This window comes from Heptranchias perlo, chromosome 6, assembly GCF_035084215.1.
Source record: "Heptranchias perlo isolate sHepPer1 chromosome 6, sHepPer1.hap1, whole genome shotgun sequence".
Taxonomy (NCBI): Eukaryota; Metazoa; Chordata; class Chondrichthyes; order Hexanchiformes; family Hexanchidae; genus Heptranchias; species Heptranchias perlo.
In genome coordinates this window covers 27,024,609-27,052,384 of record NC_090330.1, presented here as the reverse complement: position 1 = coordinate 27,052,384, position 27,776 = coordinate 27,024,609, and the positions used below count along the sequence as shown (strand labels likewise).

At 41.4% G+C, this 27,776-nt stretch overlaps 1 protein-coding gene across 1 annotated transcript in view; it reads right to left on the bottom strand.

The window, feature by feature from the left end:
• LOC137322845 (heat shock protein 105 kDa-like) overlaps positions 1–27,776 on the bottom strand; it is a 70,825-nt gene that overhangs the window by 24,694 nt on the left and 18,355 nt on the right. Inside the window, exons 4-13 of the mRNA XM_067985978.1 lie at positions 22,969–23,091; positions 20,251–20,350; positions 20,034–20,167; positions 11,794–12,038; positions 11,118–11,346; positions 10,075–10,181; positions 9,735–9,868; positions 5,906–6,099; positions 4,875–5,015; positions 3,013–3,153 (exon numbers count right to left, since the gene is read on the bottom strand). Of these exons, the coding sequence (XP_067842079.1) occupies positions 3,013–3,153; positions 4,875–5,015; positions 5,906–6,099; positions 9,735–9,868; positions 10,075–10,181; positions 11,118–11,346; positions 11,794–12,038; positions 20,034–20,167; positions 20,251–20,350; positions 22,969–23,091 (1,548 nt within the window). The remainder of the gene's footprint in view (positions 1–3,012; positions 3,154–4,874; positions 5,016–5,905; positions 6,100–9,734; positions 9,869–10,074; positions 10,182–11,117; positions 11,347–11,793; positions 12,039–20,033; positions 20,168–20,250; positions 20,351–22,968; positions 23,092–27,776) is intronic.

Below are 27,776 nucleotides of genomic sequence, written 5' to 3'. Positions count from 1 at the left end.
CATTTCAAAAAGGCAGGCAGAGTGCAAAAAGAGGGAGATAGCCCTGATAATAAAGGATGACATAAGGACAGTAGTGAGAAAAAAAATCTTGTCTCAGAAGATCAGGAAGTAGAATCAGTATGGGTGGAAATAAGAAATAACAAGGGGCAGAAAACACTGTTGGCAGTAATTTATAGGCCCTCAACAGTAGCTATACCGTTGGACAGAGTATTCGTCAAGAAATAATAGGAGCTTGTAACAAAGATAATGCAATAATCGTGGGGGACTTTAATCTTCATGTAGACGGGACAAATCAAATTGGCAAAGGTAGTCTGGAGGACGAGTTCATGGAATGCATTTGAGACAGTTTCCTAGAGCAATACGTCATGGAACCAACCAGGGAACAGGCTATTTTAGATTTTATATTGTGTAATGAGACAGGGTTAATTAGTAATCGCATAGTAAAGGATCCTCTGGAGAAGAATGATCAGAATGATAGAATTTCACATTGAGTTTGAAAGTAACATACTTAAGTCCGAAACTAGTGGCTTTAACTTAAATAAAGCCAATTACAACTTGAGGGGCAAGTTGGCTACGGTAGATTAGGAAATTAAATTAAAAAGGTATGATGGTAAATAAGCAATGACAAGCATTTAAAGAAATATTGCAATATTCTCAATGAATATACATTCCATTGAGAAATAAAAATTCCACGGGAAAGGTGATCCATCCGTGGCTAATTAAAGAAGTTAAGATTAGCATTAGATTAAAAGAGGCTTATAATATTGCAATGATGAGCAGTAAGCCGGAGGATTGGGAAAGTTTTAGAAACCGACAAAGGATGATCAAAAAAATTGATAAAAAGGGAGAAAATAGAATGAGTGTAAACTAGCAAGAAATATAAAAACAGATTGTAAGAACTTCTACAAGAATGTAAAAAGGAAGAGAGTAGCAAAAGTAAACGTTGGTCCCTAAGAGGCTGAGACAGGAGAAATTACAATGGGGAATAAGGAAATGGCAGTGACGTTAAACAAATATTTTGTATCTGCCTTCACAATAGAAGACATAAAAAGCATACCAGAAACAGTGGGGAACCAAGGAGCTAATTAGAGTGAGGAACTTAAAAGTAATTAATATCAGTAGAGAAAAAGTACTAGAGAAACTAATGGGACTAAAAGCCGATATAGCCCATGGACCTGATGGCCGACATCCTAGGGTTCTAAAAAAGGTGGCTACAGAGATAGTGGATGCATTAGTTGTGATCATCCAAAATTGCCTAGATTCTAGAACGGTCCCAGCGGATTGGAAGATAACAAGTGTACCACCGCTATTCAAGAAAGGAGGGAGAAAGAAAACAGGGAACTACAGGCCACTTAGCCTGACATCAGTCGTCGGGAAAATGCTGGAATCCATTATTAAGGTAACAGGGCACTTAGAAACTCATAGTATGATTAGGCAAAGTCAACATGGTTTTATGAAAGGGAAATAGTGTTTGACAAATTTATTAGAGTTTTTTGAGAATGTAGCTAGCAGAGTAGATAAAGGAAAACCAGCGGATGTAGTATATTTGGATTTTCAAAAGGCATGCGATAAGGTGCCATATGAAAGGTTGTTATGCAAGATAAGGGCTCATGGGATTGGGGTAATATTAGCATGGATAGAAGATTGGTTAACAGACAGAAAAGAGAGTAGGAATAAACAGGTCATTTTCAGGTTGGCAGGCTGTAACTAGTGGGGTGCCGCAGGGATCAGTGCTTGGGCCTCAGCTATTTACAATCTATATTAATGACTTAGATGAAGGGATCGAGTGTAATGTATCCAAGTTTGCTGATGATACAAAGCTAGGTGGGAAAGTAAGCTGCAAAGAGGACACAGAGTCTGCAAAGTGATATGGACAGGTTAAGTGAGTGGGCAAGGTGGTGGCAGATGGAGTATAATGTGGGGAAATGTGAGGTTATTCATTTTGGTAGGAAGAATAGAAAAACAGAATATTTTTTAAATGGTGAGAAACTATTAAATGTTGGTGTTCAGAGATACTCGGGTGTCTTCGTACAAGAAACACAGAAAGTTAGCATGCAGGTACAGCAAGCAATCAGGAAGGCAAATGGCATGTTGGCCTTTATTGCAAGTGGGTTGGAGTACAAGAGTAAGGAAGTCTTGCTACAATTGTACAGGGCTTTGGTGAGGCCACAACTGGATTACTGTGTACAGTTTTGGTCTCCTTATCTAAGGAAGGATGTACTTGCCTTAGAGGCGGTGCCAGGACGGTTCACTAGATTGATTCCTGGGATGAGAGGGTTGTCCTATGAGGAGAGGTTGAGTAGAATGAACCTATACTCTCTGGAGTTTAGAAGAAGGAAAGGTGATCTCATTGAAACATATAAGATTCTGAGAGGGCTTGACAGGGTAGATGCTGAGAGATTGTTTCCCCCGGCTGGTGAGTCCAGAACTAGGGGGCATAGTCTCAGGATAAGGGGTTGGCCATTTAAGCCTGAGATGAGTAGGAATTTCTTCACTCGGAGGGTTGTGAATCTTTGGAATTTTCTACTTCAAAGAGCTGTGGATGCTGAGTTGTTGAGTATATTCAAGGCTGAGATAAATAGATCTTTGGACTCTAGGGGAATCAAGGGATATGGGGATCGGGCGGGAAAGTGGAGTTGAGGTCGAAGATAAGCCATGATCTTATTAAATTGCGGAGCAGGCTCAAGGGGTCACATGGCCTACTCCTGCTCCTATTTCTTATGTCTTTATATGATGTCATGCCAAACAATACTGTCTCATTTAAATACAATCAGGTGGGGTGCTGCCGGTGTGTAAAGATCCAATGATACTGGTCATTACCAAATTTTTCTGCGCTGCCTGTCCAAATACAGCCAGAAAACAGGCACTAACCTAGAGGAAAATCTTATACTCAAGGAGTAATTAAGTAATTGGAACATTCCTCAAGTGAGATGAAATAGCCACAAGCTCAGTGCAAAAGGATTCACTTTAGATCAAGAGACAAAGATACGGTGTTTCTCATATTCTACTCACTTCTTTTTCAAAATACATGTTAAGTAGATCTTTCCCAAACTGTCGCACCAGGTTAGCTTCAATAGGAAGATTAATAGTCTTCACCTTAATTTTTGGCTTTTTAGGATCAGGTGGCTGATCTGTTTTCTTTTCACTATTGGACTGCAGGTAGAAATGCAAAACAAATTAAATGCAATATGACATATACAACATATTTTTGTATACACTTGGAGTATTCTGCACAGTTCTGGCGTCCATATTATAGAAAGGATATAGAGGCAATGGAGAGGATGCAAAAAAGATTCATAAGGATGATACCAGAACTGAGAGAATATCGTTATCAGGAAAGGCTGAACAGGCTAGGGCTCTTTTCCTCTAGAAAAAAGATCGAGGGGTGACTTGATAGAGGTCTTTAAGACAATGATAGGGTAGACGTAGAGAAAATTTTTCCACATGTGTGGGAGTCCAAAACTAGAGGTCATAAATATAAAATAGTTGCTAATAAATCCATTAGCTAATTCAAGAGAAACTTCTTTACCAAAGAGTGGTAAGAATGTAGAACGTGCTACCACAAGGGAGTAGTTGAGGCAATTAGCATAGATGCATTTAAGGGGAAGCTGGATAAGCACATGAGGGAGAAAGGAATAGAAGGGTATCCTGATAGGGTTAGATGAAGTAGGGAAGCAGGAGGCTCGTGTGGAGCACAAATATCAGCACAGATCAGTTGGGCCGAATGGACTGTTTCTGTGCTGTAGTTTCGATGTAACAAAATTCATGTACTTTCTGTCTTCCTTCCCCCCACTTCCAAATCTTGATAGGAATTATTTTGCCATTCAAGACCACTTCATATTCTAGCTGCCTAAAGCAATCTGCCCATTAATTTATCTTTCAGATTTGTATTAATAGCCTGGAAGGTGGCCCCTTCAAAAGATCACTTTTGATAAGGCGGTACATGGAGGCAGGAGTATAAACATTGAAAAAGGTGATGATATTGGTAGGCAATCAAACATTCTCAATTAATCTCCATGTAAAAATAGGTGCACAAAGTATTACATAACTTGTTTTGAGACCCTGAATGAACATCATCAATAGCAATAAATATGTTGGGATATATTCTTAGCTCAGTTAATAGTGCTTCTGCCTATTGAATCAGAAGGTTGTGGATTCAAACTGCTCTTCAGTACTTGAGCACATAATCTGGCTAACACTTCAGGGCAGTACTGAGGGAGTGCTACATTAGTGGAGGTGCCAGCTTTCAGGTAACATGCACTATCCTGTGGCATTATTCAATAGAGAGCAAGGAATCTCCTGATGTCCTGGCCAGCATTCATCCCTCCACCAAACAGAGTAATGGTCAGTTATCTCATTTAATCTTTGTGCGGCCTTGCTGTGCACAAACTGACTGCCGCATTTGTCTACAAAACACTGATTACATTTCAAAAATAATTTGAAGGCTATGAAGTGTTTTGGAACTTTATGACAGGAAAGGCACTTATATAAATGAAAGTTCTTTCTTAATAGCTAGAATATAGACGAAAAATCAGGAGAGATGCTAGGGCTTTGTATGCAATAATCAGACAACATTTGAGGGTACTGTGTTTAATTCTGGTCATCATTCTTCACATATGCATACAGTATGCACGAAAGAGCAACAAGAATGATCCCAAATAGAGGAATTGAACTGTGAGGGAAGATTAGAAGTTCTACAGCCTAAAGAGGTTAAGGGGAAACCTCATGAAGGCATACAAAGAGAGGTATATAAAGTACTAAATACTATAGCCAAGATGAGCCTAAACTATTACTTCATTTGAACTGTTCTTATGATATGAATGCAATTATGTTCTGTAATGAAATTTAAAAAAAATGTAATATGGATCATTTACTTTGCAGTTAGCTTCAGCATTTCCAGCTTTGTTTTCTTCTTGATCAGTTTCAGGGGAAGAGGGAGATTGTGGAGACTCTTGATCATCAAACTGTACTTGGGGCTGAACGTCAGTCTCACCACTGACTATCTGAATCTTGTTCTGAAATGAAGCGAGACACAAAAAGTGTAGAATGATATAAGCCAAACTATATTAATTATTTATAAGAATTTTAACTGCTCTTATTTAGAGCATACTTTAAAAAAATGTTCTTCAGTAGGCATCATTTATTGCTCACCCCTAGTTACCTGAAGAGCAGTAAGAGTCAACCACATAAAGTGGAACTGGTGTCTCGTGTAGGGATAGGATTGATAAGCTGGAATTTTTATGTTAAACCAGCAGCTTTCATAGTTTTTTCTGGTACCAGCCCCCAAATTACCAGATGAACTCAACCTCTGGGGTGCTAGTCCAGTACCATAACCACTTATGCTACCAAACTCTTCTGACAATTAAAATTGAATTATACATATCAGACCTTGAGTCAAATATCAAAGACATGAGCACATAGTTCATTTTATCTGTGGCTTTCCATAAGTAGTATGCTACGGTTTTGGAAGGGGTCACAAAAGATAGACTTAGGAAGGTACTGCGGTGTTTGAGACAAAAATCGAGGTGGGATGTTCTGGAGGTTGTGAACAAATATCCACAATTTCATCTTATTCTACTGTCTGCCATACAGAGGCGCCCAGCTTCCTCAAAGTATGCAAAAAAAGCTATATAGCTGGGATCACAAACTGTAATAGTCTTTATGTATGCTATCAGGTCTCATATAGATGTTGCAAAACAGTTCCTAAAATTGGAAATGCATCTCTATTTAAATGTCAACAAGCACTTTACCTTAATTTGATAGATTTCAGGACAAAGTTAAATGATTTTAAGATATTTGCATAGGAACAATGTGGTGTGTGGAAGTTGCCTAATAATGTCCCATTACACAGTGAATTGCTTATTCAGAATATTTAATGTCCAGGGCATCATTTTAAGGGACCTACCTCATCAACTGAGTCAGGTGTACAGGGACCCAACATTGTTTCCATAGTAGCTTCATTCTCTTCAACTTTCACCTTCTCAGTCATAGATGCAGTTGAAACACTGAAGAGCCCATGAATGTTGACAAGTACTTTTACCTTCACTTTGGACTTTTCACCATTTGTTTGAGGTACAACATCCTGGATGATAAACTGTCCTACAACCAAAAATGGTTTCAAATTAATAGGAAAAGACAGAAAACAAATTTGCAAAATTCTGTGCATCAAAATGAAGTACATCAGTTGTGAGAATTTGAAATTTTGAGGCACCCTGGGCATGACTTTTTACTTGTAGCCGGGAACTGAGCGGGTGGGTAGATTTCCTTGTGGGAGACCTGGAAGCGAAGTGAGTGCATTGGAATCTGCGACTGCAACTCAATTAAAGGCAATTAATTTTGCTTCCAGGTTTCCAGCGCAACAGCCAGCCAACACTAGGCAGTAGCATTAAAAGATGTCCCTGGCAGTTATTTTCTGCTGCATGTGGGAAATGTGGTGGATTCAATCAAAGGGCCTGTCAATCGCTGCTGAGGGAAGACTCAGCTGAGGAAAAAGGACCTTTAGGAACGCTGATGTGGAAAGTAGATTTATTAGAGCAGATAGGTCAGAAGGAGAAAATTAGAGAAAGGGATGAAGTATTTACTGGAAGTGGTGTGGGAAGAAACAATCCAAATAATTGTGGATGTCCAAGCTTTAATAATTATGGAAAGTCTGTTGCCAATGATGGAGAGAGAGAAAGCCAGGAAAAGGGAAGAGATGGACCACACAAAGGTAAAAAATGAATGAGAATTGGAAACATATTTGGAGTGCTATAATTTATATTAGCGAAAGAGCCAAGTTCCTATAAAATTTTAGGATTCTTTCAAGTAACTTGACTGCAGAGTATTCCAATATTTTAGATTTTGTCATCATTCTTAAAAATATAAGCTTGTGCGCATACTCAAGGTTGATCCAGGATGTTAACAATTTATTATTTTCTGAATATTTAATTTAATTGAGTGATGGTTGGAAGAGTGAATAGAGACCCAACACAAAGAACTCTCAGCCAGATGTTTGCCTGAGAGAACTGGTAGACCAGTTGCAATGCCTGAGCTGTTATTGATGTGTCAATCACGGGTTTAAAAGGGCCAAATCAACTTTGGCTGCATCTCGCCTCCATTTCAATGGCAAGGTTCAGGTGAAGTAAAATTCGTTTCAGATTCAGAGTCAACAAAAAATTACCGACCTCAGGTATTTCAAGTAGGTAAATTGCTCCGTTAACAATCTGTTCGCCAGCATTAATTGAGGACGCAACTTCTGGGTTTCAGCTGCGTGCATACATCCAAATGCACCCATGTTAAACCCAATAGTGGCCGCGTTGGAGCTGGGTTGCGGTCGCACTGGGAAAAGCTGTTATTTTAACCTCTCGCCTGCTCCCAACCCACCTGTCCTTTGGGGTTAAAATTACCCCCACCCCGTGTCAGCATCAAGCATTCTCAGATCAAATATAGTGTGATTAGATGCGGAGTAGTTCCCTTAGTTCTACTTCAACATGATGCTTTAGTCACAACCATAGAACAGCAATGTGTCCTTGTGGTCTCAGAGTAAGAATTGATTTAGAATCAAATTTGGGGGTCGGTTTCTACTATGAGCCCTTACTGACTGGGAACTGGCTAGAGACTGCCAAATTCACTTCACAGGACTGCTCCAATCTGCAATGAGAGATAATGTTCATTCTATCAGTCTGAACTGGATTCGAGCCCAGGCCCCAAGTTTTGGGCCAACATACTAACCTAATACAACAACCAGTCCAAATTTTCCTCCATTTTCATAGAATAAAGAAAAAGCTCAGAAAACCTAAAGCATGTATTTACAGACTGTGTTCAATCAATTTACCTAATGGGGGTAATGTTAACCCCTAAGAACAGGTGGGTTTGGAGTGGGTGGGAAGTAAAAATCTTACGATTTCCCAGTGCGACTGCAACCCGGCTCCAACTTCCGGGTTTAATCCAGATGATGTTAAAACTGTCACCAGCCATCTGCGGGCTCCCAGTCTCTCCATCTCCAATGGATAGGGATGCGACTGTCCCACTTATTTCTATAGCCTCCTTCTCTGCATTTGTTAGCTGCACTATCTTTGGTGGTCCACCTCCAGTCCTCATCCTCTCCCTTGTGTTTTGCGCTCTCTTCTACAAGGGGAGAAAGAACAGACACGTGAGTGACTGAAGGTGCCGTATTCACCCGATTAGTGCATTGCTTTGGGTGAGGCTGACTATGAAACAGATGCATCAGAGGGTGACTATCGGACAGATGCAATACATTGCATCAGGATTGGGGTGAGTGGCAGTGGTGGATGCATAAATGGGGAGGTGAGAAAGTACATAGAAAAAAATGAAGGAAGGTTGATGTTCAAACTTAACGGTGTGAGGAATGATAGGATGGTGTACATGTGCCAGAGTGAGGAGGGGATGTTGCACAACACAGGATGTGGGTGAATCAGCAAATTTACTCGCTTTTCCTGACCTGATTAGGTCATTAAAACGCTTCCTGCACTGCAGCCATGACCCTGGGCACCATGCTCCTGACCTCTTCTGTCACCTCCAGCCACGCCTTCTTGGTGGCAGAAACAAGTTTCTTCCTCCGGTCACTTCAGTAGATGACCTCCCTCTTGCTTCTCACCGCACCCAGCAGTACTTCAAAGGGTGCGCCCAAGAATCTGGGTGTTACCTCTCCTCTCTGTGTTTCCATACCTTTATTTCCTTTCTCCTACAATATCCATTTTTACATTGGTCCTTTAAATAGTGGTCTTCAGATCGTGTCATGCGGGTGCGCAGTACGCCGCTGTGCAACTTGGAAACGTGAAACCCTTCAATTTAGTTGCGATTACAGATTCCGATGCATTTAAATTACTTCCGGATTTCCCACATGATTATCTACCCACCCACTGAGTTCCTGGCTCCAGATAAAAATCATGCCCAATATAATCAATATTTTACACAATTTTATGCCTCTCAAAATGTTCCACATGCAAGTGGATTGTGTATTTCGTAAATGAAGAATCACTATTGGCAGCTGAATATTTAAAACCATGGCCTAAAAAATTGTGCAGAACTGCTCTGCTGAAGCAAGTGTTAGGGAGAATCAGCTGGTGATCTCTGCTGCTGACCCAAAAGTGTCTGGGGTTAGGGGGAGGTCACATAATTTAAACATCACTGGCAGGCAATTGCGCTATTATGGACGCGTCTTGGCACCTATCAGAAGAGGGGGCAGGAAATGCAGCTGCTCGTGTTACTGCCCAAGAATTTTCTTGCCCTACCCCATCAGTCCATTTGTAAGGGGGAGGGGGGCGGAGAGGGAACGGATATATAACTAGAGCTGGCAGCTAGCTTTGGCGTTGGACTCAGCTGGATCCCTAGGTGGGCCTAAGATTAACAACTCTGGTTGGACATATTCCTGGAGGTGTGATCACATGACATTTGATCACATGACTACCCCATGGTCAACCTTGTTGAAGGTAAAGTTTTAGTTAAATTCCTGTGAACCCAAATCAATGGCGATCAGCATCCTGACCAGACAGACCAGGAAAGTCAAAAGTTTGATTCCTGCTCTGTGCTGAGTTGGATCATCTCAGCCAGGGTATTGGTAGGGGCACTACAATTAGTTGCAACCCCCCTCGTTTTGGGGGGGGGGGGTGGAGAAAGTCATCCAGGGTTCCCAACCCCATGGATTTTTGGGGCCTATAATGTTAATTCAGTTTTTCTCAAATCACTAGAAAATCTTTGGACTAAATTCACTTTAATGCAGAAAATTCTCTTACCTATTCTTGCTTCAGAATAAGGAAGTGTTTTAGGATTGCTATAAAAAGCTTCTAGTTCAAATGGATTTTTTCTGTAGAATGTGAGGACCTTTGAAAAGGGTGCTGCATGGTTTTTGGAATATACTTCATGAACCCTAATAGATAATAACAAACAGCATTTCAAATTAATGTACAAGTAACTCAACGATTGCCATTTAAAACTATGATAATGATGCTTAGCAATAAAAGAGTAATTTGTGTATTCTAAATCACCATACAATCAGTTTCTTTGTTGAAGAACTTCAGAAAATTAATCGTGAATTAAAAAAAATTGAATTTCAACTCAATACTAGTTCCTTACCCTTCTACTTCATCTGCTTCTGAACTCCACTTCAGAGAAATTGGGAATGATACTACATCCGTGATGGAGAATTCACGTACTTTAAATGCAGGTGAAAGTATTGCACACTAAAAAGAGGAAAAAAGTGTCAAATTACATGTTAGGACTTTTTTCCACATAAACCCAATACTATGATTTGAAAATATACAGCAGATAGGCTGCCTGTTTTGCTTAAGGTGAACTTTCCCCCCATAGCTTTTACTTCTCTTTCCCTGCCACAACCCCCCACTCATGCCTTTCAGTTAATACTTGCAAATTTTCTGTCATGGTTCACTCTGAATATTGTTTTAAATTAGAAGGGACGAGGCAATATCCATGATATAACACATGCAAACAATTTTTTTTTATTATGAGGATGTATGTGTGGAGAAAACAATTTGGTAAAGGATTGCTGGGGTTTAATGGAGAAGACATAGGCCCTTAATCTGTTCTCACCTTCCGTTCAGTGACTTCTGGATCTACAACAGATTTAATATACAAATTGAGGAACAGGATGCTAGGGAGAAATTCTAGCATGCATCCACTATTCTCAATCCTTAACCAATCCAGTAACATTCTAGGTAACTATGGAGATAAACATTCACTTCCAACAGTATACATTTATTCAGATACTGTCATTTTGTGCTACTTTTTAGCCCTTTGAATCAACAGGAATCCAGGATAAAATCAGATACAGGATCCAAACATTATTCAAATAAGCTAGCCAGTTTTTCCTTCCTGGTCCGTAATCGTTCAATAGTAACTTAAATCAAATAGCTCTCATTTTAATTCATATTCCATATACTTACAAGCTAAGTAGACATCAGAAGTTATAAATAAAAAGATCATAAAGTCTAAGGGCCCAAATTGCTTTCTCAGATTCCAGATGGATTTGTCATGCAAGCAAAATACACTCTCCAGATTCAAGGATAATTTGGTTACAGCTTTTAATTATGGAAATTCTCAACAGGTTGTAAAAATAATCAGGAGTAAACAAGATATTAGTATTCTAATAGGTGTTTTACCTGCAAAGCACAGCCTCTGGCCACTGCTTCGTCTGCATTGAGTGTGGTGCTGACAACCTTCCCAAAGAATTTTGCTATCCTTTCTTTGACTGCAGGGATACGTGTGGAACCACCAATTATCTCAACTGCATTAATATCTGCAAGTTTGAGCTGTGTTTGTTCCATAACTGATCGAAGAGGTGCTTCCACCCTTTGCAGCAGGCTTGCACATAGTTCCTCAAAGTGAGTTCTAGAGGAAAATAGATTTACGAGCTATTGATGAGGTTTAAAAAATTAATTTTCAGATACAACTTTTTTGTTGAAATGAAATACATATAATGAACTATGTACACAAAATTTTTAACACTAAAATTTCAAACAGAATTTAAAAATATACGTTATAAATAGCTTCCAGTCCAATAGCTGGTGGCATCAACTAAGTACACAGCTCTCCTCTTGATGGGTCAGCAAAGAAGCACCACCGTTGGCACCTCTGGTTAAACAATCTTGCCATAGGACAGTGGCTGTAGGTGGCTAACTTTATAGGATGAAAACAGCTCTACACTTTAAAGTATTACACTAATAATGTTGTGTTAGCATAAATATACATCAGTACATTTCTAGGTCAGTACAATGTTTGATTATGCCTCAAACTATACACAGGTGATGCACAATCTTAGTTTTCTTTGTGCTTTACCGGTTCATCTTTCCAGCTACATCCACATCATTCATGAAGCATTCAATGTTCAAAGGAGTATCCATGGAGTTGGCACTCATGAGTTTCTTCAGTTTCTCACATTCTTGATACAGTCGTAATAAGGCTCGGATTTTAGACTTCACATCTAATTTATACTTGGTTATAAATTCCGCACAAAAATACTCTACTAATATTTCATCAAAGTCTTGGCCTCCCAAATACGGATCGAAGGCAGTTGCAAGTACCTGAATGGAAAAAGAATCGAGATTTTAGCTTGTTGCTGCACTTCAGTAATTTTATAAATGAACTGTTTATAGAAAATCGAAGAAAAAAAAGTTTCCAAAAGCTTTGCAGACAAGCAACAACTTAAAGTAAAGGTGGTTTTGCCATGCATCAAATGCTTGAAGATTATTTCCCACCATCCTTTTAAATAGCATGGAGATCAAGCTGCACATGTGAAGTGACTTTCACCTGGGAGACTCAACATGGCAGGTTGACAGTTGGTTCAGCGGTGATAGTGTACATTTGGAATTTCACCTAACAGAAAGGTGGATTCATCTTCTAACATTTATTGGGCAAGTACTTTAGACTCATAATACTTCTCTTCTATATAATCTGTAACATCAAAGCTTATATAAAAAAAGGAGTAAAATAAAAAAGTGGCATAATGTCAGAATGAAGTGCTAACAAAATTTGTTTACATTTCGCAATGATAACTTCTATCCCTCCAAAAATGGATGAATGAATATTGTGAAAAAGGAGGGAAAAAGCTGATTTTTACTTAAGTGGTAGAACTTTCAACTTCAGTTTGGGTGCAAAAGGGGCGATAGTGGATTTGCCGCCTATTATACAACCTGCCTGATTTTCCTTTAAGGAAATCTGCTATCACCCGTTTTACGCCCCCCGCTGAAGTTGAAAGTTCCCCCAAGGTAACTAATGAGGGACATGCATGACTTTCCTCAGCTGCACAAATTGAAAGTATTTTAATTCAGGTTATGCCTGACGTTAGTGAGCTAAACGATCAAGATTTTGAAATATCACCACAGCAGTAACAGATGTAAATTGTATATAGCCAATTAAATTCCACTACTTTCCGGATCAGCTATTCTCATCAAGATTATAAGCAGCTGAGATATCAATTAGCCATTTATTATAATTTCTGTTCTTCAAAAAAAGATTTGTTTTCTAGAGATGAAAAAATGCCTTATAATAAAGCTCATTTTTAAAAGACAGTATTGAGAAATGTGCAGCTGCACATCTATTAATATAAAAATCTTAACGTTTGCACACACTTCCTGTCTGCACAACTTGACTTCCTATTGTCACATTGTGTCAACTTTATCCCTCCCATTATAAATTTCGATGGCCACATTTATAATGAGTTCTGCTCAACAAGCTCATCACTATGATTGTGCAACCTTGCCACATGGTTCCCAAATATCACTTAAAATACTTTGGAAATCTTCTTCATCTATATTTTATCTCCCCCCATTGTAACTGAAATTTACAATGTCTGCTAAAGAAAATAAAAATTACATAGGTCACAATAACATTATTAAATTTATCTAATGAATTGTCTTTAATGCCTTCATTAAGGTTTTTACTTAAAGGTCTCAGCCTCTCCCAAAAGCTTGGGTTTGGAATTGATGGGGTAGAAATTGTTTCCTATTGCACCCATTTTCCAGGCGGAAAACGGGGACAAAATGTAACAAGTTCACAGGGCTTTGTCCCCAGTCCAAGGATGCCTGCAATCTGTCCGACCCCCCTTGGATCGGGGGATTGTTCGGGCGTCCCTGGCAATTGCTTAAAACAGATGCTAGGCCCATTGCATATGTTAACGAGGGACCTAACGCTCCTCCTTAACATATACAAGGGGCCCCTAATGAGTGTTTATAGCCAAAACTCATTACAAATGTGGACATAGGAATTTATAATAGAGGGTCCAAGTTGACACAAGGTGACAATAGGAAGTCAAGTTGTGCAGACAGGAAGTGCATGTTGATAACTCCTTCCTTATCCTTTTAACAGATTCGTAAAGCTAGAGACAGTAATATGTCTGAGAATTAACTTCATTTATTCTTGCTTCAAAACATTCATCTTAAACCTTCACACAGAATAGTACACATTTAACCTTACGTCTAAAACCATCAGTGCATGGAACTTCTAGGGGGATATCACGAGAATAGTTTATCAAAGCCTATTCACATTACCTGGTCTTGAAAGCAGGTAAAGTTCCTTCTAAATGAAACACTGGCCCTGATATTACCAGGGAGGCGGGATCACGGCGGGGCCGGGGGGGCGACTGGGTAACCCGCCCAGTGAAATCGGTCCGTTCCCCATGCGATTGCAGGTAAATTGAAGCCACTTACCGTGGCTTCCAGGTTTCCCGTAGTCAACCTGCGCAGCGGGCGGACTGCGCACCCGCATCACAGGCTGTCAGCTGAAGCAGCCCTATTTAAAGGGGCAGTCCTCCAATGCTGCTCCTGCAGCAAACAACCAAAAGGACAGCATGGAGCAGACCAGGGGAAAGGCTGCTCCCAGATTTAACGATGCCTCACTCCAGGACCTACTGGATGGGGTGAGGAGGAAGAGGGAGATTTTCTACCCAGCAGACAGGAGGAAGTGGCCTGTCTCTGCCACCAAGAAGGCCTGGCTCGAGGTGGCAGAGGAGGTCACCAGTAGCAGCAATATCTCCCGCACATGGATCCAGTGTAGGAAGCGCTTCAATGACTTAACTAGGTCAGCCAAAGTGAGTACACTTACTCATTCTCCTACACTCCATCTTCCACATCACCACCCCCACCCCACAGCTCCTTCTGCACTGCCAACACTACTCTATCACATCACTCCTCACACCCACTCAAACCTCATCCTCAACTTACCCGCACTTACTCACCTCCCCAGTACTCAATCCCACCACTACCACTCAACCCAATCCTCATACAGTATCATGGCTCTGTCTCATACACACCCTCTGATACATCTCTTTCACTGTTAGCCTCACCCAAACCAATGCATTCAACGTTTGACCATGTCACCATCCCTCACTCACGCCTCTCTACTTTCTCCCCTTATAGGGGAAGAGAGCCCAGAATGCGCGAGAGGGCGAAGACCGGAGGGGGGGTCGCAACCTCAGGTCATCCTCACGGACGAGGAGCAGGAGGCACTTGTACTGAGCCACACCCTCGAGTGCCTGTCCGTCGGGGATGCCGAGACTGCCACCTGACAAACAGCTGGTGTCAGAACTTTAACATTCAGTACTCACAATAGCAAATGATGTTAACATGCCTTGCCATCTTCAGCACCTCAATATCGCCTTCTGTTCTCTTACAGGGCCTTCAGCGACCGCCATGATGGCGGAGGGTGATTCCTCAGAGGACCTGCCGGACTCTGAGGGGGCACCGTCACATCTGAGTGAGCCATCCACCAACGCAGATAAACACACATCGGTGGGTCCCCGTCCTCAGTTAGTTGGGGTCGCACATGGTGAGTCACCACTCACGTGAGCACGAGCAGACAATAGTGGCAGGGGCAGCTGTGGAGAGTCTGCGTTGGTGGGAGCACTCTTCTCCAGGCTCTGCTCAGCTGGATACATGCTGAACCCCAGGGGCCATCCTTTAAAAGGAGAATGATTGAGGGGCAGCAGCACATTTGCGAGGTGCTGGAATAAGTGCCACGTGCACTCTCCACAATCGCGCAGAGGATGGAGGAGTCCAACTCCTGCATGAGTGGAATGGTGGCACAGGTACAGGAGGGAATCTCTGAAAAACTGTCACAGGGACGTGAGGGCATCTCTGAAATAGTGTCACGGGTAAGTGCGGGAACGTCTGCGATGGAGGGAAGGCTAGCCTCCATCGAGCTTCAAGCACGGCTCACCATTGAGTCCACTGAGGCCCAGACAACGGCCCTTTGGACTCGGTGAGCAACTTTCTGCCGTCTTAACCAGGCAGGCAGATACACTAGCACTGGCCTTACAAGGCTTCACACATGTCCTCCAAACTGTCCTCCAGCAGGGTGATAGGAGTGATGTGGGCCTGGCCCAGGAGAGGGATGATGGCAAAAGGGGACATGGAAGTGGGGACGCCACTCAAAGCGCTCCCACATCTCACCCGTTGCCCCCCTCTCAACCAGTACCTGCAATGCTGCCTCCTCTCCAGGTGGTCGAGTCTGCCCCTGCACAGGTGCAGGTGGAGCAGTCTTTGGAGGGGCCCTCACGGGCACCAAAACCCAGAGGGCATAGGCCCAAAGCATCTAATCGGTCAGGACATGAACAAGAGCAACCTGCCACTACCTCTGTTGCAGCCACAGGGGAAGCACCACGTAAGAGTAGTCGGAAGCGTAAGGTTTTGTGAGCACAAAGGTGTATGACGGTTTGTCATGTTTTTTATTTATATTTGATTTTTGTTAATGACACATTAAATATTATTGTCGTCACCATTACTGCCACGTCTTGGCCATTCTTGACTGGCTTGTGTAATAAGTCCCTTTCATGAGGTTCACCATGATCACCCACACTTGATGCCACCCATTGGGTCACCCTACAGTGGGTGTATGTGTAGTTGCACAACTATTTTGTGCAGGTGCCTGTGGCGCATCACTGTGTTGTGGAGCTCCACGTGGCGGAGGTGGACGGTGTGCCTGGCGAGGCTGGTGATGTTGCTCGTCCTCGGATGAAGTGATGAATGCAGTTATGGCGCCCCCCCCATCCTGACTGTGTGAGTTTGAGGGTGTCCGCAAAGTAGGTAAATGTGTTTGCACAGCAGAGTTTAGGGTATAAATTAATAATTTTGAGTGGAAAGACAAGAGTGTTGCAGCCAAAACTTTTTCTGAAGTGACAGAGTGCCCTGCTGCAATAAATGAGGTATTCCCCACCAACCGTCAAATAATCCTTTGCATCACCCACTGGCTGCTGACTGAAACACATCTGCTTCAACAGGGAGTGTTTCCCACAGCATGGGAAACACACTGAGGATCCTTCAAAATTGCACCCCTGCCAAAATCTCCACTCAATGAGGTCTGTCAAGTATCCCAACTAGCTAAATAATCATCCCGCCGGCTTTAATTGCCGGTGGGAGTCCCTCATGCGGTAGCTGCGTGCGCACCCGAACGCGTCACTGGGGAACCCGGAAGTGAGCAGGTTGGAGCCGGGCTCCGAACCCGCTCTGGGATTCTGCCATTTTCAGAGCCCCCCCCCGCCTCCACTCGACCATCCGAAAATTGGCCCCATTGTATCTCTTTTCATACCATTTTCTTTTATGATCTAGTTTCCGTTGGATTCTTAAGCTACTGGGTGTTTTACGACTCATAGCTCTTTGAACAAATTGCTAGGCAGGGATGTGGGGCCCACACCACTTCCCATACTTGATTTTCCCGAGCTTTGTTGTACAAACCTTTGATATTATGCTTTATAGCAACGGAACCCACTTCCTTTTATTTTGCAGCAATCTACTCTCTTACACTCCCACGTGCCGTGATCAAAAGCCTGTGTTTTAAAAACCGGTGGGCTAGAAATTGGGCCGTTTAACACCTGCTGTTTCGGCGCTAAGCAGCCTCCCAAACATCCAAGATGGCGCACATCATGCTGGAACGCCATCTTGGTAAAGGGTTTAGCGCATGCGCAAATAATGAACACCGGCAGCATGTAAAGTAAGGAGAAAATGCGTTCGATCAGTGTGCAACGCTGATTTAAAGTGATAGGACACCATTTTGGGACTGAAAGCTCCACTCAACACACTGTCTCAACCACGACCATCTGCACATGTCTTAGAGTGCCCAGAGGACCCTCCCACCAGCACTTTTTAGAAAGGGACCATGCAAGACTTACAGGTTAGTGGCTGGATTATTGCTTCTGTCTGCTGATGCATTTGTAACTGTTTTTGGAGCTCGCCTGTACTTGAATACTAGGACGAGGGGACATAGCCAAACATTTAGAGCCAGGATGTGCAGGAAGTGAAGTTAGGAAACGCTTCTACATGCAAAGGGTGGGAGAAGTTTGGAACACTCTTCTGCAGACAGCAGTTGATGCTAGCTCTATTGTGAATTTTAAAGCTGAGCTTGATAGATTTCTGTGCACCAAGGGAGTTAAGGGATATGGGGCTAAGGCGGGTATATGGAGTTAGGTCATAGATCAACCATGATCTCAATGAATGGCGGAACAGGCTCGAGGGGCTAAATGCCACTGCCACTTGCTGCCTCCTGTTATGCACCACCTTCTCCTGCAAGAAAGCGGGACGTGTGTCTGGGTGATGTGCCTGTCGTGGTTGAATAGCTGCCAGTGTGTGTGGCCTGTGAGTTGCGGGTGTGCAGCTTGCAACAGTGGTAATGTGTAAGGGAGAGAGGAAGCATCTGATTGGAAGAGTTGTGTACTGATTGAAGGAGTTTGTTGGTAGGTGGGTGATGGGTGGTGCAGTGTGTGCAGCAGTGGATGTGGCTAGTGATGCAGTTGGTAGGTGATGCCACTTGACAGTTAACCTCACTCACCTTGACCACTTGTGTCAAAGTACTGAACTTCTTCCTGCACTGCATGCATGTTTGTGGTGCTATGTGTCTAGCATTGACTGCGTCCCCTACTGCCTCCCACTGCCCTTTGAGCAGATGTCTGGAGGGCCTCTTGCCCCCCTACCTACCACGGATAGATAATGCCCCACCTATCCACCTCTTGCACAATCCCCTCTAGTGCATCATCAGAGAGCCTTGGGTGCATGCACTCTCACAGGCTTGGTACCAATTCGGACCAGCAGATTGGTGAGGTCAGGCATGCAGATTGGAGGATGTGGGATTTAGTAGTGCGCAACCTTTATTCAATGTTTTAACATAACTCAAGTTTGTAAACATAGGGACAGGACCTACATCTGTGTTTTACATATGCGATGTCTGACCTCTGTTCAGACTCCGTGCAGACAGCAGACTGTTATTTTTTAACAAATAACAGGTACTGGCTACCCTTAAGAGATTTTGGCAGGCTGTCACAGAGACAGCCTGCCTTTAAGAAATTTGTGCTCCCCCTACTGGTGGAAAGTATGAATGTCATGGAATTGTAGTGACAAGGCCTGGATTTTTCGCATGCATGATCTAAGTTCTGTGGTAGCACAAATGTCGCGTCCTACCTGCGACGGGTCGACTGGGCGCGGGTTAATCACGACGTCAATGTGATGCCCGTGCCCGTTTTCGGGGGTTAACCAATTTAACCTATGTGTTTTAAATCCTAACAACCGTTTTAGCTCCATGTTATCCAAATAGATTATTAAATAAATAGGCTAGAAGTGCCTATCCTTACAGTACAATGTTTTCAGCCCTGAAATTCATCCTCTCCAATGTTATCAGTGTCATTGAGGGGAAAAGACAGGATTTGCGAGTGAACAGTTTAAACCAATTGTGCTATATCTGTTGTTCTGTCTTTGTTCTGCATAAGAATAATGTAAAAACATATCGATATTTTTACAGTGCATGTAAACACAAGATTTTTATATTAATAGATGTGCTATAACCATGGGCCATAACTATTGTCTAACCTGATATTTTTGCCCACAGCTGTTACTCTGAGCTGAATTTTGATTAGGTACACGGTACAATTTCCCAGAATGCACCAGTCCCAGTCAGAATACTTTTCTTTAGCTTTTAGCACTTTCTACTCAGTAGCTTTTCTTCAAATAGTTTCGTAAATCAAGGAGGAATTTTTATAAACTTTGAGATGAAATTTATTTTAAACATTTTTAAAAGACAGAAAAAAATTGAGGCAAGTGGTCTTAAGTGACATGTAGAATGGCTCATATCTCAACAATGGAAATTCAACCCTCAATGCTTTTGAATGGCCACCTATTACTTCAACCATATACAAAGTGCTGTGCAGTTTGGTACTTCAAAACTTCCAAGGACTGGTAATCTTACCAGGTTTATTCTACATTGCTTAATAAGTTAGTGGCTAGCTTTTTTTGGTGGGTTGGGGAAGGGAAGGCCCAAAGAACCAACACGAAAAAGTTAGGACGTGTCCTACAAAAATGATCAAAATTAAAAGTAACTTCCTCGGGGAAAAGAGTGAATGAAAACAATACACTTCACTCAGAGTCTAGAAAAAAAACATGTAGAAGAATGCAATAAGAGCTGTAAATAAACATTAAATTGTCAGACGCAGCTTGTCAAAAAATTATTGAAAAACTCTGCAAGTGAACTTCAGGAATGACTTCTCATTAAAATCTAGCTGAGATTTTCTGTGGTATAAGTGTACAATGTATGCTAATTACCTTAAGTTTTCCCTTATTGAAAGCACAGACAGAAACTTGGAATGCTGAATGACCCATATCTGCAAATACCACAATTTTTGGCTTTTCTTCAGGGGCTGGAAGATCTGCTTTGTAGATTCCATAAGCTAGAGACACTAAAATATCAGGGACATACCATTAGTACAATTTCTTTTTAAAAATAAACTTCACGTTAGAAAATTCCTATCTTACATCATACCTGCAGTGGTATCATTCATCAGTCTTAGGCAATTCAAGCCAGCAATATGGGCAGCATCTAACACTGAGCTTCTTTCAGCATTGGTGAAAAAAGAGGGTACCTGAAAAAAAAAAATCACATTTTATGCTTTGCATTTTAAGAGCAGGAGACTCAGATCCCAAACAAATATTAGGTTATAATCCTTTTAAATTCTTAAATATTTAAGAAGCTGACATTTAAATTTCATATTTTTGATGGGTAGTGTAGCTGGCTGAAAAATCATACTCTACAACTGAGGCAGGAAAAGAAAGCCGACACTAGCACAATTTAACACAATGCTTTGTGTAGCCCCTCTTGCAAAATAATTATACAAGAACCATTGCAGCCAAGTCAAGCTGTTAACAGAGCCATTTTTAAGAGAGAAGGATCTTTCACAATTGTATAAGTTTGTTTTTTTAAATCATTCTTGGGATGTGGGCGTTGTTGCCAAAGCTACATTTATTGTTCATCCCTAATTGCCCTGAGAAGGTGATGGTGAGCCTTATTCTTGAACCAATAAGCAGTTTGATACAACTAAGTGGCTTAGTAGGCCATTTGTGAGGGCAATTAAGAGTCAACCAAGTTAGTGTGGAACTGGAGTCACATATAGGCCAGACCGGATAAGGCCGGATGGTTTCCATTCCGAAAGAACATTAATGAACCAGTTGGATTTTCAAGACAATCCGATAAATTCATGGTTACTTTTACTGATGCCAGCTTTATTTATTTATTTTTTTTATTTACAGATGTTTTTAAACTGAATTCAAATTCTCAAACTGCCATGTTGGGATTTGAACTCACTTTCGCTGGATTACTAGTCCAATGACATAACCATTACTAGTCCAGTAACAAATCCACTATGTAACAGCAAAAATATGCACTTGTAACAGGGAACTGAAAACTCATTGCTTTATTATTGCCTATTAGATATTTAATAGGAATTTATATTTTAAAAGTTTTAGTTTGCTGAACTGTTTTGGGGCACTTTCATTTAAAATTAAGACTGCAACCTGTTTTGGGAGTGTGACCTCTGTGCACCACTCTCCCAGAGTTAGGTCCCAGTCTCTAGGCAACCTGGGCCCCAGACAGAACCAACTCAAAGGACTGGCTCACTGTGTTTACACATCAAAAAACAGAACTATAAACCCACATTTTTGTGAATCTACAATGCAGAGTTACTGGTTCCCAGATCTGGGCTCGATTACAGAATGCAGGGCACAGAGATATATATACGTTTGCAGTTGGCTGCACACCTGTAGTGTAAAAGCATATTTAGTAATGGGACGGAAATTACTTTCAAAATAATGGTGAGCCCAACAGCGCTCATGTGCAGTCAAACTTGCTCTTCCTGGTTCGCCAGCGATCTGACAGCTTCACCCTCAAGGGGACATCGCTGGCTGCAGTCAATAGAATCAATGGACCAGCGCCAACTTGCTCTCCTGTCCAGTACCACAAAACAGGTACGCTCAGCTTTTTAAGTCTAAACTAAGTTTTAACAGCGTGGTAAGTCTTAATGACTGCCAAATAACCTCCCTGGCACTAAAAATTAATTTTTAAAAATGAGGAGTCTCATTACTCCCGATTTTAATAGCTTCTGGACATTAAAAAAAAATTAAATTAAAAATTTTTAAATTTAAAAAAATTTTTTTCCTTCTGTCTCTTTTCTCTTAATCTTTTAATGTTATCCTCTCTATTTCCCTTTCTCTTTGTCTTTTTATAATTCCCTTATCAGGCACATCTGGGTTTTTAAATCTGTGATGTTTGTCTATGAACTGCACTTCCTGCTTTTCAGTGTGGCTTGCTTCAAGCTGATTGGTTGAGGGGCCTCAGAGATTCTTTCAACACTCACACAGCCCAGGAAAGAACGCTGATGTTACTTGAGCTCACAGTCCAAGGAAGTTGCTGCCAAAAAGAACGCGGTATCTTCGTGGGTGAATTTAAATCTAATGAGCAGCAACCAATGCTAGTTCGCCGCTCGGAGCAATTCAAGGGCCAATATTTTCGAACAATGCTAAACTTAATGATCAGAGATTTTGGTGAACTAGTAATGAGACAAAGGATTCCACTGTCACATTTCAAATTGAAAACTGTACACACCATAATGATAACGTGTTTATGATCCTGTACAATTAAGATTAGTGTGCTTAAAAAGCAGATTTATTTAGTAAATAGATTCCTAATATAGAAGGACAAACAACAATCTAACACGGACTAAGGAATCGCTAAACTGGCTAATAGTAACTGCCAGTGCTTACACGTGTCAGCTGTGGTTCAGTGCGCACCACTTTCATGTCTGTGTTAGAAGTTGTGGGTTCAAGTCCTACTCCAGGGCAGATACTCCAGTGCAGTACTGAGGGAGGTGCCGTCTTTCGAATGAGACGCTAAAATCAAGATGCTCTATCAGGTGGATGTAAAAGGTCCCATGGCACTATTTTGAAGCAGAGCAAGGGAATTCTCCCCGGTGTCCTGGCCATCATTTATCCCTCGACCAACACCACTAAAACAGATTATCTGGTCATTATTACATTGCTGTTTGTGGAAACTTGCTGTGCACAAATTGGCTGCCGCATTTCCTACATTACAACAGTAACTACACTGCAAAAAGGTACTTCATTAGCTGTAAAGCGCTTTGGAACATCCTGAGGTCATAAAAGGCACTACATAAATGCAAGTTTTCCTTCTTTCTTTCTTCATACTTACAGAAATCACACAATCAGATACAGGCTTTTTCAAATTACTCTCAGCTGTCTCCTTCAGTTTGGTCAGCAGCATGGCTGTAATCTGTTCCACACTGAAATGCTGCTCTTTATCCATATACATTACCTGCAAGCAAAAATATATATGCAGCTGAAATGATGGGTTGGTTTTAAAAATATGAATAACCCTATTTGATATGGTTCTTTAGCCTAGCTCTAATTAGAGATCATCTACATTCTATAACTTATAGATAACAATTTCCTGAAATAATGAACAATGTGCATCTTTCCATCATCCTTTCAACCTAATGTTTTGCCTTGCAGCTTTTATACTCAATGATCAGCCTTTTAAAATAGATTTATTTTAGCAGTGAAACATTTGCTTGAATTGGTACTAGATATCTGATGTATAGTACTTTTAGAATTTTGTAATTTCTAGCAGAAAGTAAAGCACACGCTATGTAAAGCAGTACTTCATCTGTCCGATCCTACATTCCCCAGCCCTGCGACCCCCGACCTTGTGTTCCATGACCCCCGACCCATTTACTTCGGTATCCCTGATCCCCGCATTCCCTGGCCCCCCAATTCCCAGACCCACTTGCCTTACAATTACGTCAACAGCGGCCAGATTTTCCGCTACGCCGGCTCCATTATAAAAAGGCCCGAGGCCCAATATCTGGTGAGCCTCGACATTCAAGCGCAGAGAATGTACCCTGTGTGGCCAAAAATGGGTGCGCCCAAATTTCTGGGCCTTCAGTTTCCCTTTCTTGAAAATTACTTGCAAGCCTATGATCCTTTGTCCAAATATGGTATACTATCAAACACCTATTTTTAAACTTGCATCTCTGGTATTTGAATCCTTTACCAAAGTGACAAAGTTTACCTAAGCAAATTGTTCAATTATTACTGCTTCTGATGTTTTTAAAATATTATCATCAGTTAATCTTCAATTAGCTGCCAATCAAAATTTGTTTCAAATGAAAATTCATGCGGGTTTGCACATGGAGGACACAAAATTAACAATCTCCAATTCAAAATCCATTTTGAGTTCCAACTGCCATTTTCTCCAGAAATAAATAGTTCAATCTGTTAAAGGATACTGCATTACTAGCCTATAGCAGGATTTTCCAGGGTTCTGCACTCAAGATCAGTTCTCAGGCTGGTCTTAAGTCATGGTCCCTGTAGTTTCTTTTAGAGCTACACTGCAATGCAAAAGTATTTTCTCAGTGATATCAAAAGAGGGGCCTGGGAAGCAGGGAAAACAAACATTAGGGCCTCCAAACAGTAATAAAATTGACATTTTCTATGAAACCAAACAAAGGTTAGTGAGGATTTTCCCCCCTAAAATGCAGGAGTACTTTAACAAAATTTACTTTCTCTTAACTGTTAGCTAACCATCGTCTTTTGGATGAGATGTTAAACCAAGGTCCTGTCTGCCTGCTCAGGTGCACGTAAAAGATCCTATGGCATTACTCAAAGAGTCGGAGAATTCTCCCTTTGTCCTAGCTAACTCTTATCAACATAGGAACAGGAACAGGCCATTCAGTCTTTCAAGCTTGATCCACCATTCAATTAGATCATGGATAATCTGCACCTTAACTCCATTTACCTGCCTTGATTCAATATCTCTTAATACACATTGCCTAACAAAGATCTATCAATCTCAGTTTTGAGATTTTTCATTGACCTAGCTTCAGCAGCTTTTTGGGGGCAGAGTTCCAGACTTCAACTACCCTTTGCATGAAGAAGTGCTTCCTGACTTCACCCCTGAATGGCCTTGCTCTAATTTTAAGGTTATGCCTCCTTGTTCCACAAGGACTCCCCACAAGAGGAAATAGTTTGTCTCTATCTACCCTATCAAACTCTTTAATCATCTTTAATTAAATCACCCCTTAATCTTCTATACTTAAGGGAATACAAGCTTAATCTAGTAAACCTGTCCTCATAATTTAACCCTTTTAACCCCGGTGAATCTGCGCTATACCCCGTCTGGGGCCAATATATTCTTCCTGAGGTGCGGTGCCCAGAACTGAATGCAGTACTCCAGATGAGATCTAACCAGAGCTTTATGAGTGTAGCATAACTTCCACCTGTTTGTATTCCAGCCCCCTTGAGATAAAGGCTAACATGTATTTAAGCCTTTTTGATTATTTTTTGTACCTGTCCATTAGTTTTTAGTGATTTCTGTACATGGACCCCAAAATCTCTCTGCTCCTCCAGTTCCTAGCTTCTCACCATTTAGAAAATATTCTGATTTATCTTTCTTAGGTCCAAAGTGGATGACCTCACACTTCCCCACACTGAACTCCATCTGCCAGTTTTGCTCACTCACTTAATCTATCAATGTCCCTTTGTAACCTTCTGCTCCAATCTACACTACTTACTGTGCCACTTAACTTAATGTCATTAGCAAACTTAGATACACAGCTCTCTATTCCTTCATCTAAATCATTGATAAATATAGTGAAAAGCTGAAACCCCAGTACAGATCGCTGGGGGCACCATTAATCACATCCCATCAATTCAAGTACATACCCATATCCCTACTCTCTTTCTCCTACCTCTGAATCAATTCCCTACCTATGTCAATGCGCATGTAATTGGAGGCATTCATTTTTGCTTAAAGTTTATCCTACAACCAACACCACCAAAACAGACTATTTGGTCATTTATCCCATTGCTGTTTTCAGAACTTTGCTGTCTAAATTGGCTCCTATGTTTGCCTACAACAGTGACTACACTTCAAAAATAATTCATTGGCTATAAAGTATTTTAGGATGTAACAACGGTGCTGTACAAATGCAAATTTTATTAAAATTTTAGATTTTACTTCTGTCATGCCAATTTCTTATTGTCATGATTTAGTAATGCTTTTGTAACATTGATAATCCCCAGAGGTAGGGTTGCCAACTCTGGATGTATTCCTGGAGGTTTGGTCATGTGACATTCAATCGCTGCAGTTTGCAAATGTTATTGCACTTACCGTATAAAGGTTGGGTACCCTGTAATTGAGTGTCGATGCTCAGTTTCTTTCTTCTTAAAGCAATACTTAAGTCGGCATTTTCGGCAGCACGGAGACCAGCCACAAAGAAATTTCAGCACAGAATAAATGGCTGATTGCCCATCTTCGGTTTCAGCCAATGCCTCGAGCACCTGGGAGACAGCCAGGATGGTGCGGGATGGGAATTGAGATTCCGGGTCGTGGAGGTGCGCAGGCACGAACAGCACATACAAAAGTACTTTCACAGGAGACTGATCGCTTATTCCGGGAGACTCCCGGGCAATCCGGGAGGGTTGGCAACCCTATCTAGAGGTAACATCTTGTTTCTACTGATGTATCTGTTAAAATAACACCTGCCATTTACTCCTGGCACTGTGCTGCAGTTACCCAAGTCCTACAAAAATTTTGTTTATTCCAGGCCTGCAAGCAAGTTTAATTTTGCTGTCACAACCACTTCCCAACATCCTGGCACTTGGCATGGGCACATTCAGTATAAGTTATTTGGACACGCTGGAGTAGAAATTGGTATGCGTTTCGCCTAATTTTTGGGTGTAAAACGGGCGCAATGTATACCAATTTCTGGGCACGAGGTCCTGCACCTTTTCTGCGCTGGTGGCCATATTGGTCCTCACTGTTTTTAGCTGTCCCCGACTTCAATGGAAATAAAAATCAGGAGAGATATAAAACAGGCTGCCGATACGCTGTCGCCTGTTTTACACCATCACACAAAGTCAAAAATCTAGCCATGGCAGGTTTGTGTGAAATTGATTAAATATAATTCTACCATGTATGTACTCATCATTCTCTACACATCACTGGAGACTAACCAAAAAAAAGGCCCTCCTGGCCTAGAAGTGGTACCAACAGCTGGGATAACTCCGCTAAAGATAATTAGCAGTCGGATGTGAAGAAAAAGGAAAAAGTAAAAGAACAACATGTGGTTTTTTAAAAAAAGCACTTGAAATTTCAGACGTGTTTAGATCATTTGGCCAGCATCCCAAAGTCTTTAAATTTATTTTGCCCTCGCATCTGATCTGATGGCTGAGTTCGCTCCAAATATAATGTGATGAGTGGTTGCAAAGAAAAATTTTGAATCTTCAGGCACGTTAGAAAGTCAGAGATTTGACCAAGGTGTATTTTCTAAGTCAATTCTTTGATGCCACCGTTGAATCAAATACGCACTAAGTCCCACTCACCCATCATCCCTGTCGTCGTCGGCCTACATTGGCTCCAAGACCCAAAGCTTCAAATTCTCATCCATGTGTTTAAATCCCTTTGTGACCACACCCCTCCCTATCTCTAACCTTCTCCATCCCTACAATCATCCACCCCCACCCCCAAAACTCTGTTCCTGTGATTTTGGCCTCTTACACATTTCCCCTTCCCTTCAAACCACCTTTGGGCTTCAGCCGCCTAAGCTGCATGGTCTGGAATTCCCTCTCTAAATAGCTCCACCTCTCCCTCCTCCTTTAAGGCCCTCCTTAAAATCCACCTTTTTGACCAAGATTTTGATTATCCCTCCTAATATCTCTTTCTTTGGCTTGGCATCCATTTAAAAAAAATTATGCCTTTGAAGTGCTGTGGGACATTTTTCTACATTGATGCAGCTATATAAATGGAAGTTGCTGCTGTATTTAGTTTACTTCTAGAGCTACATGAAAAATAATTATATTTTATGGTTAAATGTATGCAATCTCTTGCAATACATTGTGATTCAAATTCATTTGGATTAGCCTATTAACCTAGAAAACAAAATGCCTTTCATTACCAGAATGTCAGGACAGTATTGATTGAAAGAAAAAACTCTTAAC